At 35.5% G+C, this 15,394-nt stretch overlaps 1 protein-coding gene across 3 annotated transcripts in view; it reads right to left on the minus strand.

The window, feature by feature from the left end:
* Positions 1-18: 18 nt before the first annotated feature.
* Positions 19-15,394, minus strand: part of LOC125673093 (uncharacterized) — a 22,325-nt gene continuing 6,949 nt past the window's right edge. The window contains exons 1-2 of one of the 3 annotated variants that reach the window (XM_056160299.1): positions 11,458-11,559; positions 19-3,643 (exon numbers count right to left, since the gene is read on the minus strand). In XM_056160299.1, coding sequence (XP_056016274.1) covers positions 1,900-3,643; positions 11,458-11,465 — 1,752 coding nt within the window. In that variant the 5' untranslated portion in view covers positions 11,466-11,559 and the 3' untranslated portion in view covers positions 19-1,899. Of the gene's footprint in view, positions 3,644-8,463; positions 8,561-11,457; positions 11,560-15,394 lie in introns of those variants that run through there. The other 2 variants (XM_056160300.1, XM_056160298.1) reach the window with 2 other exon arrangements.

Here is a 15,394-nt window from a genome sequence, read left to right on the forward strand (position 1 = left end):
TAAAGAAACAACAAATGGTCATTGTCAATAGACCAATCAGCTTTAATGTAGATATGTACATGTAACCACACAAAGTGATTGATCAAGCATTTATACAATGTTTTCCATGATAAGACATTATTTTAAAATGCAAAAATGACTAAAATTTGAATTGAAGATATGCATAATATCATACTTACAGATTTATTTGGTACATTTAAGTATTGAATATCCACTTTAGACAAAAGACGTAAAAATATACCGTTAAAGACGCCATATACACGTATACCGCTATAAAACGCCCTCTGGCGGTATAATGGTAATGGAATTTTGTTTGATAACTCAATGTTACATTCATTCATGTAAAAATAACACACACCACAGTCCACAAAGTGTGTAATCACATCCTCAGGCCCTCTGAACCTCTGGGTAGCCTTGATATGTACAACAAGGAAAGATAGCACGGGAATCTTATTACTTAATATCGGCGATTAAATATATAAATAAAAGTATTTTATACTACATTTTATAGCACGTAACACATTGGTATTAGAGCATGTGACTCATCTACATTATCACATAAGTTTGTCAAACGTTTCATAAACCCCTTGGAATAAGATCTAGAAGTCGGCTGTTTCTCGACTTTTGAGCAGACCTGCGCAGAATGCTATAACTGAAGATAATGGTTCAAAATATATACTTATTACATCTGTATTGGTCCAAATACATTCAATATACATTTACTACTTGAATCTATCCAGTTAAAAATTGATGTCAATTCCAATTCTGAAAGGGAAAATCAGGGAGGGGGTATTATATTATACAATATAGATCGAACTCGTTGTGAATAAAGAAGCACAAGATACATGTATGTTGTGGAGATGAGAATCTGTATAAATGTATACATCACAATAGTCCATGTAGGAAAAACTCCTGTGAGATTCCAATCCACGCCCTGCTCAATGTATATATATGTATGTACATGTATGTGTGTATGTATGTATGTATGTATGTATGTATGTACATGTATGTGTGAATGTATGTATGTATGTATGTATTATTGTGTAGATGTTTATTTTCCCGTAAGTTTATAAAATAATTCGTGGGTTGAAGAATGATTGTTGCAATGCATCAAAACTAGGTATACCCAGAAGAAGAAAAAAATTCAAAATGGGGGGAGGGGGTTACAAATGACACAGAAGTCAATAACGGTCATGGGATGTGGCGAATAAAATATAAAAGGATGGATATTAAAATTGTATTTCTTCCTAATATTTGAAAAGTAAAATCCATTTCCTCCACATGTACTCTGACAAAGACAGAGCAGAAGGAATTCTTGAAATTCTTTTAAAAGCAAACACAAATCTTAGGTAAATCTAAACATGTGTATCCAGGTCAAAATATGATTACACCCAGCATTTATAACACCATAAAAGTACAATAATAAGTATGAATGTATTTGGTATGAATTCAATAATTCTCTCTCTCTCTCTCTCTCTCTCTCTCTCTCTCTCTCTCTCTCTCTCTCTCTCTCTCTCTCTCTCCTTTTTCACCTTTCCTACTTTCAGACAAAATTAAAATCACTAATACTCAAATTCGACATGATGTTCGTGGGATTCAGATTTCATGGCTGAAAAGTTGATCTTGAAGAATATATTCGTTCGTATTTCCAATCCGTAAAATTACTGAAAATAACACCTGATGGAATAAATGGAATAAATTTTCAGCATTTCGGTACAGTCGGCGGCCTTTCAGGACATATCAGTTGAAAGTAAACAGTTATTTTTGCGACGATAAAAACTTGCTGGTAAAGATATGTATGTATAAGCTGAGATCTTGGATTTAGGGGGGTGGGGGTGGGGGTGGGGGGGGGGGGGGGGCAGGAATATGCCACTCTACAAATTATTCACGACAAGCATTTCAGCTTGCACATGCAGTGCCATTTGGTAACTTGTCACGTGACTTACACCACATCTCGTTACGTACAAACACAACATCTAGCGCGTATCCGTCCTTAAAGTTTCCGTCATGTGATAGCTGGGAATGTTCGCTATAACCACCAAGTGTCTGGAAATACTTTCTTAATGCATTCAAATTTTCCAGAGATTTTTCCACGACCACTTTCTGTCCATCCCATACTCTGTATTCAATTGACCAAACATCTACAAAAAACTTCTTAGATTTCAGTCCATCTTGTAGCGATCCCAATACTGCCATTTCTGCACCTTCTACATCCAGTGAAAAGAAATCGATATGGGTGGTTTTGATTTCCCCTAATGCAGTCTCCAGACTAAAACAAGGGACAGTGATTTTGTTTTGCTTGTTTAACATTTTCATGTGATGATCGTCTACATGTTGTTCAACACCACCAACCGTATCGCCTTTAATGAAAGACACAGACTTCATAGTACTAGAGAGACACGCACACATCCTCCAAGCATGTCTTTTCAACTTATCTATTTTTTGACATAGATCTGGATTAGCTTCGATAAGAAGTCCAGCCCATTTGTGTTTTCGTTCAAGCCACAACGAATTGGATAAGAATTGTCCGTCGTGTGCACCAATATCAACGAAAAACCCGCCTTCCTTTTTTACTATGTCATAGACCACTTGGTCCTGTTTTGCCTGTGCATACATCTTGTCCACGTTTTCCACGTTTCCCTCCGGATGTGGATCCATTAGATATTCTTTGATATCATATACATTCTCCTTTCCTGGGCAAGCTGTCCCATCAGGCAAACGACTCCGCGATTTACACCATGTTGTAGTACGGACAAAGACCACGTCAAGGGCATAACCATCGTTATTATTGGCATCTGTTGACAACTGCGAATGTTCAAAATAACCTCCAACTGCTTTAAAGTAATCTCTTAAGGCTTTCAGATTCTCTTTCGATTTATCAACAACTATTTTCTCTCCATCCCATACTCTATACTCGATGGCCCAAACATCAACCGTGAAGGCACCAGATTTTAGTCCCGATTTCATGGAATCTAGGATAACCATTTCTGCCCCCTCTACATCCAGTGAATAGAAATCGATATGGTGGACTCCGATATCATCCAATACCTTCTCCAAACTGTAGCAAGGCACAGTGACTTTATTTTTCTTGTCCAGCATTTTCATGTGATGTTCATCAATATTATCTTCAATACCCCCAACTCCACCTCCTTTTATGAATGAAACGGTCTTCTGGGTACTTGATAAGCAAGCACAGAGACGCCATGCATTTCGTTTTAACTTGTCGATTTGTTCACAAAGTTCGGGATTTGCTTCAATCAGAAGACCAGTCCAGCCATGCTGTCTTTCCAACCAAAGAGTATTGGACAAAAATTGACCATCGTGTGCCCCAATATCAAGAAAAAATCCCCCATCCTTACGGAGAATGTCGTATACGACTTCGTCCTGTTTGACCTGCGAATAGCGTTTATCCTTGTTTTCTGTATTAAGCTGTTTCCCGTGTGGACGTAACAGGATTTGTTCTTTTATGTTTTCCAATTTCTTTGGGATATGGAATTCCTTCACGTTATTCACAGTTCGTTTTTTCTCTTGAGTAGATTCGTTTAAATTATCAACTCGGTAATAAAACACCATTATTGCAAACCCAAGACAAGCCAAGACAAGGCATACCATGTTTGATCGCCATTGTCTTCTCATTCTGAACCTACAAAATAAGGAAACATCAAAGACTGTAATCTATTTTTATTTCACTTTCTTCTGTACTGTTAAATCTAAAGCTAAGTCCTCTATCACGTAATATAACCGTGTATCGTTGGATTCGTATAAATGTATGGTATAAACACAATTTTCATTGAACATTTAAAGATAAAATTTTTACGTGAATCCGTTTCCTTAAGTTGAATTATAGCTCGAAATCACAGCTTTGCGACATCCAGTCCTAGGATATACTGAATTGAATACTTATTACATTAGACATTTTTATTACTCCATTATTGTCAGCCACAATCATCTAATTACCGAGAAGTACCACTTAATTGTAGAAAAACTTCCCCATATTTGTGCAGCAATATTCCATTCTCACCTGTATATATGGTGTTTATATATATATATATATATATATAGAGAGAGAGAGAGAGAGAGAGAGAGAGAGAGAGAGAGAGAGAGATCAACTGATTCGATACGCAAAAGCTTGTTCTGTGTATGATCAGTTTTTAAATCAAGACAGGCTATTGACAAACAAGTTGATGTCACAATCTCGTTTAAAGTCAACATTTCGCAAATTCTACGGTCGTCATAATGATTTATTTTACGAATACAACGACTCATTAGGGCAAATGCTGCATGACGTGTTTCATACGGATTGTGAAGCCGTTCTTGGCACTGTCGCACACTGATTTTGACTACGGATTACTTTGTTTACAGGATCGAGAAAAAGGGCTCAAGACGAGTGTGACCATTCAAGAGGGGATGCTTACTCCTCCTAGGCACCTGATCCCACCTCTGGTACATGTATGTATGTCCATGGGTCCGTGTTTGTCCAACTCTCTATTTTGTATTCCTTATAGGAGTTATAAGATTGATCACTGTTCGGTTTGTTATATTCACCTTTTATTAAAGGCTATGAATTGTGATACTTTTTCAGTTGTAATTTTGTAAGTGAAAGTTCCATGTATCTACATAAAAGTTAAAACGGATACTTGATGCTTATACGGAGATCTCACCAGACTTAATATGAAGATTGATCCAGTTAATCTGCGTTAACAATTTTCATGTGAAATTTTTACCCCTCATTGTTGCCCCCCTCCCCCTCCCGGGATCAATCAAACTTCAATCTGTACAGCCCGAGGATGCTTGTATATCAATATGGCCAATCAGGGTCTGATTGCTCTTCATAAAAACATTTGTTTAAAGTTTTACTTTGTTCCCTTATTGTGGCCCACACCCAACCCCCGCAACCATGATTTGAACAAACTTGAATCTACACTACCCGAGGATGCTTCCATATTAATATGACTAACCATGACCCTGCTGTTCTTGACAAGAACTCTTTTTTTATAGTATATTCCACTGTAAAACATCAAAAGTCTGTTTTAAAAATCCACACTACCCTTGGAACGATTTGGACAAATTTTGAATCTTTACTCTGTCATAATTCTTTTGGTTCTTGAAAAGAAGATTTCTAAATGACCCCACCCCATGTTGGCTCCCTTCTTGATCATCTCGCCACGGGCGGATGGAGTGATCCTTCATTTGAACATACTTGAATCCCCTTTACCCGGGGGGATATTCGGTGCCAAATTTGAATGAAAATGGTGTCGTGTTTCTGGAGAAGAAGATAAGATAGTTAAAAGCTTACGACATCAGGTTTCTTGATAACTAATGGCTAATCAGCTTGCAAATACATGACAGCAATGGATTTTTTACTTTATAGCCCACAGCTGGTTGATGATATCTTGCTGAATTTTATGAGCAGCATTTTAAGGCGGATGAACACCCTTTGTAGTTAATGCAATAATCTAATATATATATTCAATTTCATACAAGATCAAGTTAATGCTATGGGAAAAGTTTGAAACATCAATGAGTAATAAGCTGCTGCATGCTACACAACAATATGTCGTCAAATTCTATCTACACATCTAAAAATCAAATAACAGCCGGATCGGTTTTATTTGCAATGAAATATTTATTTGAAATTTTAAAAAAAAGTTAATACATATTCAGCATTGAGTAAGGATTTTAAGATTATTCAATAGATGTATGGTGTTGAAGAAATATTGGAGATGTTGAACATTAAATGGTAGAGATTACACAGCTTTAATTGTAAAAAATATTGACATGTACATCTGCGGTGTTTCTTATGAAATGATAAGTGTATTCATTATAATCTACAGACCAGTGATTCGTCCTATCAAAGAAGAACGGTTACCTAACACAAAGGGTGATCATTAGAGAGAAGATCAATTGTACAAATGGATAATAATTCAAACATGTAAATTCACATTTAAATGCAATACATGTATGTAAGCAAAGAATTATATCAAAAAGCATTATATGAAGACAAAATTCAAAATAACACTTGAAATACAGTTTAAAACTCAACTCATACATGTGCATATATATACATGTATGTATGTATAATATGGATTCGAAAGAGAATTAAACATCTTAGAATTTTGAATACAAAAAAAATTCATCACCAGGAGGTTTTTTACACAGGTGACCGGGCTTTTAATAGTTTGGTGGATTCTTTTTTATTTCATTCAAGTTTCAGGTCTATTTGCTATATGGGGGTGTTTTTATGTATGGCAATTTGCATTGAAGAGACTGAACTGATTTATAAAATGTTGTTCAAAGTCAGTGCAATGGTATGCAAAAAAGCAAACATAAAGATTCTTGTTGAATTTCAATGGATTGCAAAAACTGTATGTGCTTCAGAAATGATATGTGCCAAAATCATGCACGTAGCGTCGTTTTGCACAGGGGCAGCTGCCGGAGAAGTTGATTTCACAATGGTCTAAAATGCTTACAAGCAAAAATTGAATGATTGAATAGAATAGATTAATGAATAAATAAGATAAAGAAACAAAACATCTATAATAAATTTTATTTTGTCCGATCCTCAAAATCCTAAATCGGTTGGGGTGGGAGTGGGGGTGGGGGGGGGGGGGGGTGGAAGACCAAAATAAATTATATTATATAAAAATTCCCCAAACTTCGAACTCCTACATCGTGTATATGTGTGTGGAGAAGGGGGGGTGGGGTTCTAATGTGTAATGATATGAAATTCATAACAATTTGTATGTTATTACAAAGAATAAGATTATTTTACACATTGGAACACGTCACCCTTTCAGTGGTTTGACATCAACCTCTGTTTAACGGCTAAGCCGTTGCTCATGCCTTTTAACGTTTAGAAAACCTCGCCCACACCAAATACATGGACTTGAAAATCGATTCTGTGTCCAGAACGCAAATCAATGCATATTTTTCTCATACTGTCACCACAACACTCTTAATACAAATACATGTATTCATAAAGTTCTACTCCTATCACAACCTTGTACGCTAAGTCAAGTTGTAATTCATTTGTTAATAAAATTGCATGATTTTCCTAATCATATTCTTTTCCCAAGAAAGGACCCTGGCGGTAAATATAGAATGTCCAAACGTTTGATTTCTTAAAAACCATTCGCTATGGTAGAAATATCCTTTAAGACAATGGAACTCAACCCCCAGACATATTATGTGTTTTAAACTTGTAATGACCAGAAAAGTATATTGTAATTAGGGGAACATGCATTCGATAAAATTAATATGAAGACTGCTTGATAACGTCGAACTGAATGAAGTACACAGATAAAATGTCTGAAGTATGTAAGAAATGTGACGCTGGTGTCGAAGGAAATGCAGATGAAGGTTACCACTTCATTTCATCTATTCAAAACTTAAAAGGTGTTGCTTAATAAAACTATGATTTCTAAGGCATGCATGAATTGCATCAAAATAAGCGCAGCTCGACTTGAACCCAAGCGAGTCAGCTTTACACGGTTATCCCAACAAGTGTGTTTATGATACCGACAAGTTTGTCCTGTGACAGGTGCTCCCTGTACCTGTAAGTGATATAACATTACCAGGTGATGATATTTCTAGTCTGCTGCTTTCACGCCCCCTGTGGGCCTGTCATTGACATGAAAATAGCTTAAATTTTAGGCATGTGTAAAAGAAGTTTGTTTTCTTGAATTTGTCAAGTAAAAGAAAATCCGAGCACAAATAACCCCCATAAATGAACGAGATTCTGTCCAGGGTGTTGTGGGCACCTGAGTTTTAGTTCCCACACGAGGTCTTAATAACACTTGACACGTGACCATAAACCACTAAATTTATCACCAAGAATAAACCCGCACTGTGTATGCATTTATGATATGTAATAGGTCCGGTCGGGAACGAGCCCCAAATCGTTTATTACAGTTTTCAAACTTCCATTTCTGTATCGTGAGAGGTGGCATATTAAAGTCTACTATCTGGTACATACATGTACTATGTATATAAGTGTGTTTGCTGACAATTTAGATGAGAGTTCAGGGCATTGGCAAGTCAACTGATTTCACAACAGAATTTCATGTAGAACCTTGTACTAAATTCACAACAAAATTTCATATAGAACCATATCATGACAGAATTTCATAAAAAAAAAAAAAACCACAACAACACAAGTACCAAATTCACGGTAGAATTCCATAGAGAACCTTGCCCTGAATTCATGACAGCATTTGATAGAGAATCCTGTAATACCCCCCCCCCCCCACCCACCCACCCCCGGTTTTATGCAACACTTCAACATGGCGCTTTTTGTTCAGTCTTTTTTTTTCCACAAAGTACATGTACGGAATCGCCTACAACTTCTCAATACCTTCGATTAAAGTTAACTGCTACTACACGAAATGAGCTGGATAACTGTGTCATCTTTAAAATTATTTACAGATTTAGACTACATAGACGTTGTGGAAATTTAATACTCACTAAACAAGCGATCTTATTCATGTGTTAATTCCTGCTATTTATTCTAACGTCTTTGTCATCTAAAACCAAACATTGAAATGATCAAGAAATTTAAATTGCTGAATGAAAAGCTCCAACTGAAAGAATACATGTGTAAAAACCCTGTGTAAGGCTGTGTTGTCATGTTAAAGCAAATTACTAAGACCTTAAAATATCTCCACGTCAACACATTGTCTGCTCCGTTGAAGCATTCAATGGTTTCAACATTTCAGAAAAACTGGGTTTTTTTTTTTTTAATTCTTTGTTTATTTTTCTTAAGCTGCATTCTTTCTTTATAACTACATTGCTAATTGTCAGAGAGCAGATTATAATTAGATGTATTACGCGTGTACTTGTGTCTTTTTAACGCTGGCTCAATCAATTAATTAATTGCGTCATGTTCTGTAATTTTTCATAAGAATTTGGGATTAAATGTAGCTTCGCGTGTTTTTGTAGGCCTTGCTCCGGGAATCTTGATGTAAATTAACTTGAATAAACATCACCTAAGGATACTTAATTATGCAATTGACACATTGTATGTATCTTTGATTCGTAATAGATTTTCAATGAAATTAACAACCCCTACCTAGGCCCCAAGCTTTTTCCAGTAGTCATGGTTTTAACAACGTTGAACCCTAGTTGTATAACGAGTTGGTGTTTTTTATACATTTACAAGGTTTTAAATTTCTGGTTCAGTGGTTCTTATAAATAACACACCCTTCAACATTATTTTCAATTTCATTTTTCTTGAAAGGAGGCGTGGCCTTCATCGAATATATAAATAATATACCAAGCTCCGGCGGCGACAATCCCGTGAACCGTAAACGTAGCGCACTATCGTCATCATCATGATTTTAATGAAATTACATCAACATGAAAAAAAAACAAAAAAAAAAAAAAAAAAAAAAAAAAAAAACACCCCAGCTTATCAAAGAAAAGAGAGTAGGAAGGTCATGAGATTGTTGAATTGTATAGATTATGAATTAAAACATCACTTTAATGTTATATATTTATATTATGTTGAAATTTATGACGATGAGTTGCCGTTAATTTAATACCAAATGATCTAGAGGATAATACACATAATAACTTAGAAGTTAGAATTGTTACATGACTATTGAATTAAACAGTTGTTACATGAATATTGAATTAAACAATTCTTCCATGAATATTGAATTAAACAATTGTTACATGAATAATTGAATATCGAACGTTCAATGGTAGGCCATTGCATATTCTAATAGTAGAAAAAAAAAGGGGGGGGGGGGGAACGATCCTTATGTATTTTAGAAATTTTAAAACATTTTGTAGCCAATGTTTAGATTTGAGTGAATAGTAATAAGAAAAATGAAAAAAAAAAAAAACTTATACTGTTATAGCAAAACTTTTAATTTCAAGAAATATCTTAAATTGTTATACCGTACATATATCAAGTTCTTGACGAACCCTGAATGATTTCGCATTATGTCATCAAATGGCATTCATAGCTCCATGTCATTCTCTCTCTCTCTCTCTCTCTCTCTCTCTCTCTCTCTCTCTCTCTCTCTCTCTCTCTCATATTTTGAAATTGAATTTATACGCATAAAGATGTAAATTGTTTTCCACGTATGTAGGCTCCGTGTTAATATTCATAAGCCTACAAATATATGTACGTGTAACATCAAATGATGCACATCAATTCATTGAATTTCTACATCGCAATCTGTGCTTTTAATTACCGCTAAAGGGACAATGCAAAGTAATGAAATAAACAACAGTTTTTAAATCGAATATTTTTCACAGTAAAGTTAATTTAAACAATATCTTATAGTGTATAAAACATAATTGGACTGGACATATAAGCCCCCCCCCCCCCCCCCCCCCCCCCCCCTACATTTTGTAACAAGGTACATAGTCAAGGTCATACAGACAGAGAAATGTTTGATTACATGTTTGTATAATTACAGATGAATAATAACAATGATACATTAAGATAATATTGGATTTATATATACCAGCAAAGAGTAAATTAAAAATTGTATACAATACATATATGTGCCAATTTCCTAATGATATGTTTTCAAATTCTATAATAGTTTACAACCTCAATGTATGCTTGTAAGTTACATTATATTTCGAATACACTTTTTATTTTTCAAATCTATTCCAATAGCAATATTATTCTTGTTGATTTCAAATGCATTGCATTCAGTACTAAATACCCTGTTTACAGAAATTGAGCCTTTACACTTCCTATTCATCAACATTTCCTTTGTCAACACCATAAACGATAATTTTTAAATAAAACTATATACGGGTTTAAGCAGTATTTGTACAATGGACACCTCACCTAAAAATTTCCCCAAAGAAGAAGTATATTGTTGCCTCATGAATAAAGACTGCGGACATGATCTTTCGCTTTATACCCATTGAGTCAGTAGAATTCTAGACCTGATTAAATGACGTGCCGTAGAAGACTCCTAGATTTACCATAACAATTTCCTGTTTCACATATTATTATCGGGCAGAAATACCTAAATGATGCTAGTTAATGTGATAAGTAATACATATTTTTTTAGAACGAATAATTAACAAAGCCTCTAACTATGTCATGACTGTCAAACTGATCACTTGAAACATTCTATAATTAAGAGGTAGGGTATAGAGCTGTTATAGTCGACCTCGGCCATTTCTGATGATGCATGACAGTCTTTTAATAGCAATTACAGGTAGATATATCAGATCTGCGTTTTTATGTTTTATAATTATTTTCCTTCAAATAAATAAATGCACACATTCGACAGATAATATATTAATACATGTGTTAATTTTTCTTCAAAACATGAAGCCTCATTATGACCGTGTACATGAATTAGATGAACGTGATTTCAGTTTCATCTACAATTCATACAAATAAAAATAAGAACGCTGAAACCGTAAATCGGCGTCCGTGAAATTCAGAAACATACAAACAGCTGATAAATAAAACATACTAACCAGAACATGGCAATCCTTGCACCACGAGAAGAAATCGTATCGATCCGGTTAAATTCATATATTGTTACTAGCTAAACTGGTCACGGATGACTGAATCATTATAATATTTTACGCTGATTGACCGCCTGGGTATAGTCCGTTTCAGTATTAAGGGAAATTGGACCATTTAATGACACTACAAGGCAGAAACTACCTACCTAAACCACACAGTTAAATATATAGCATCCAAACCTGAAATAATCCGTAACCATGGTAATTGTCTGCAATTCCATGGTTGAGGGTACCTGATGGCTAGGTGACCAGACGCATGTCATTTGAAGCATTGTGTAGCATTTCACAATCGTTTGGTGTGAAATACCTTTCCAGTCTTATGAGGTACTTTGACCAGAGAATAGAACTAAGAAAAATATTACGTAAATCCACGGAAATGCAGACTCCAAAGAGAATACTTAGTGCGCATGACTGTTACTTAAATACATACAATAATATATTTTAATGCACTTTAATGTACTTACCCTAGACAGGTAATGTACATGAATGTACCCCCCCCCTCTCTCTCTCTTTCTCCTCCCCCCCCTCCCCCCCTCTCTCTCTATAAAGGGGGGGGGGGGTCTTTTTCACTTATTGAAAAACAGCAGAAAATTTATGAAAAGACAACAATTCGTACAACAGTACTTCTTACAACAGTTAGGTAAACGAGTTATGTGTTTAGAGTGATAGACTGGTCTGCCCTTTCATATTACTGATTCTTAAGGTGGCTCACTACACCTAGAAATAGTCTCTAAAATAAGTACGAATTGATTTAATCATAAGATATGATGATATACATAATAAGTACGTATATATATGTCAAAAAGGCAGAAAATATGCAAAGGATACCAACATGATTTTCAACAATTTATTTCAACACATGACATATATATATGCACAAAAGATTGGCGGATTTGAACTCGATATCTGCGGTTCACAAGCAATGCTTTAACCAGTGAGCTACGATGATAGACAAACCATTCGATCGATACAAATCATTTCACAAAACATTAAAGACATTCATTCACGTAAATGTTGAACATTATGGGAAATTTATATTTTTTATATTGCACATAATGAAGACCAGTACGATAACACCCTCCCCCTTATCATTATGCATAACTTGTCTGGTGTTAATAGAATAGTAGGTAGAAAAATGTTTTTAAAAACATGTTTACATCATCTTTGGTGAGCACTATATGAGAAAAAGGTGAAGATAACAAACAGTGATCAATCTCATAAAGTTCTATAAAGAATGCAAATAGTAAGAAAGTAAGATGTGGGCAAACACGGTGCCCTGGATGTACCAAAGGTGGATAAGGTACTGACATATAGGAGGGGTAAGCATCCCCTGTCAACCGGTCGCACTCGCCGTCGGACCTATAAAAGTTTGTCCGTACATTAGCTGCAGAATTGGAGGTCTCTGCGAAAAAAGTGAATACACTATAGAGATCTAAACAAACTATTCCTTAATATATATATATATATATATATGTGTGTGTGTGTGTGTGTGTGTGTGTGTGTGTGTGTGTGTGTGTGTGTGTGTGTGTGTGTGGGAAGTTGACGATGGAGAAGCTGAAATCATCCCGTTTGTCATACAGTGCTTCCCAACCTTCACCACTGGGACCCCCAGCCAAATTTAAATGTGATGTTTCTACTTTTCAACAGGTATTAAGACTTTTGATTGATTGATTGAATATTGTTTAACGTCCCTCTCGAAAATATTTCACTTATATGGAGACGTCACCACTGCCGGTATATACTTTTGTAATCATCAAATAATTTAGAACGAAAAACAGTAAATATTTGTCTTGCTGTTAATGTAAACATTGGAAAGAATTTGCAAGAAAGTCATCCATTTTAAAGGGAGAGACCCGACTTTAAATTTAAATTCCCGTTTATTTTTATTTCATTTCAAGTCATACATGTACCAGGTCCCTAGAACTGTTGATTATTTATGCTAATCAAAAAGAAAACACGAAGGGGAAAAATGAATCGTGGTCAGAAAAGAGAAAAATGTATTCATCATTATCATTTAATTATTTTTCAAATTTTTTTTTTTCATCTGATTTTCTCTTTAAGAATATTCATGTTCATATTTAATCAATACTTCTTGAAACGATGAAAAGCATGGGTTAAAATCCGAGTAGCTACATGGAGCTATGGTTGCTGTAGTTACCTCCCCCTGAACTGAGAAGGCTTGGGAGTGATAGTGTGTGAAAACACTATGAAATTCAGACTGTGATTGGCAAAATGTAAATCTATAGAACTTTAACCAAATCCCGGTATGGTCCATTGCATTTTCTACTTTCACTGAAACAATTTTCTTTCAGGTGGTTTTTTTTTTTACTACACATACTGCGTGCATCTCTCTCTCTCTCTCTCTCTCTCTCTCTCTCTCTCTCTCTCTCTCTCTCTCTATATATATATATATATAATAATAATAATATATATTACAAACACCTCATGCAAAACGTGTAACAACACTTCACGGTTCTAATGCCGGAACAAGATGTTATCAAGGACACTAATAACAAGAGAGCGGAAGGTCAACAGGACAAATGAAATAGCAGGTGCCTGTCCTGGAGCTTCCACGTGAATCCTGAATACTGAACTCATGACATTTTAACAGCGGAAATTCACCCTCACATTTAGACGGTTAACAACTCAGGCTTTTCCCTTGAATTAACTCTCCATAATGGCTGATGCTGCAGATTTGTAGCTCTCTGGGAAAATATCGGGACAGACTACAAAGATTCAGATCCACCCCTTATAAAAACCTTCCATCATGTCGATTGACGACGCAGAAAAAAATGTGGTTGAGGCCCTATATCCATGTATCCTTGCATCCCCATCCAAAAATCGAAATTAAAAAAAACAAAAAACCAACATATTCTCCCCACTATACTTCGGTCCAAACATACATTCAGATATTCATTAATACAGCCTCTAATCAGACTAAATACATATTTACATGTATTCTAATATTCTAAAATTTTAATTTGCATTAAAGAGTAAGAGGGTCGCACTTGAGATTTGGAGTAATTTAGTATAATTAGTATACAGAGGTCGTAAGTTATTTCTGTGGGTCGAACACTGTACACGGATATGACGTCATCAGTCTAGTTGGAATAAGACCCGAAGGTCCTTCACTCAAAGGACAATCCATAATATTACAGAAATTCGCGGAATTGTTTGCTTATTCTGGGTCGCCCGCCTGCTTCACTTTTTCAAAATATTCTTGATTGAAACAGACCTACTGAAAAGTGTCCTTTCAGGCCATTAGTCAATTCTAAATAAAGATTGCACGTCAAACAGGAGATTGCTTATCTATTATTAGAATAATTACATGTATTTTGGGAGTCCAGAAAAATATAAGCCTGGACTAGAGCATTGGTAATCTTTAGCGATATTTAGCGAATTACAAGACCGAACTACGTCATTATAACCTACCTTTTCGTGCAGATCCTCTGGCGACAAAATGTCTCATTCAAAAACCGCATGGAAATAAAGGTCCCCACTCAATCATTTGATGAGACGTCACACGAGATATAAATTCCACGTCACGAATAAGAATGCGTCACAAGGAACAATCTTCGTACTCGAAAGGCCTCGGGTACTAAATTAGTGTCAAATGTCGCTCCGAAAAGCCATAATCTCATCTTATTTCAGGGCCGTAAATTAACCTTCAATTTGGAGGAGGCAGGAAATTAGGCGGGGGTCTGGGGGCCGCCCAGGCCCCCAGACGCTGAGCACATTTTGTGCACACTGAACACGTTTCGTGCAAAATCCTTGATTCTAGGGCCTTCTAAGATGTTACTTGACTAACTCATTCTAAAAGAAAGATTTGGAATGCTTTTTAAGGGAGGTATCATGTTCTTAGTTATTGGGAACAACATAAATTCTA

Source organism: Ostrea edulis, chromosome 3 (assembly GCF_947568905.1).
Source record: "Ostrea edulis chromosome 3, xbOstEdul1.1, whole genome shotgun sequence".
In the NCBI taxonomy this organism is placed as follows: domain Eukaryota; kingdom Metazoa; phylum Mollusca; class Bivalvia; order Ostreida; family Ostreidae; genus Ostrea; species Ostrea edulis.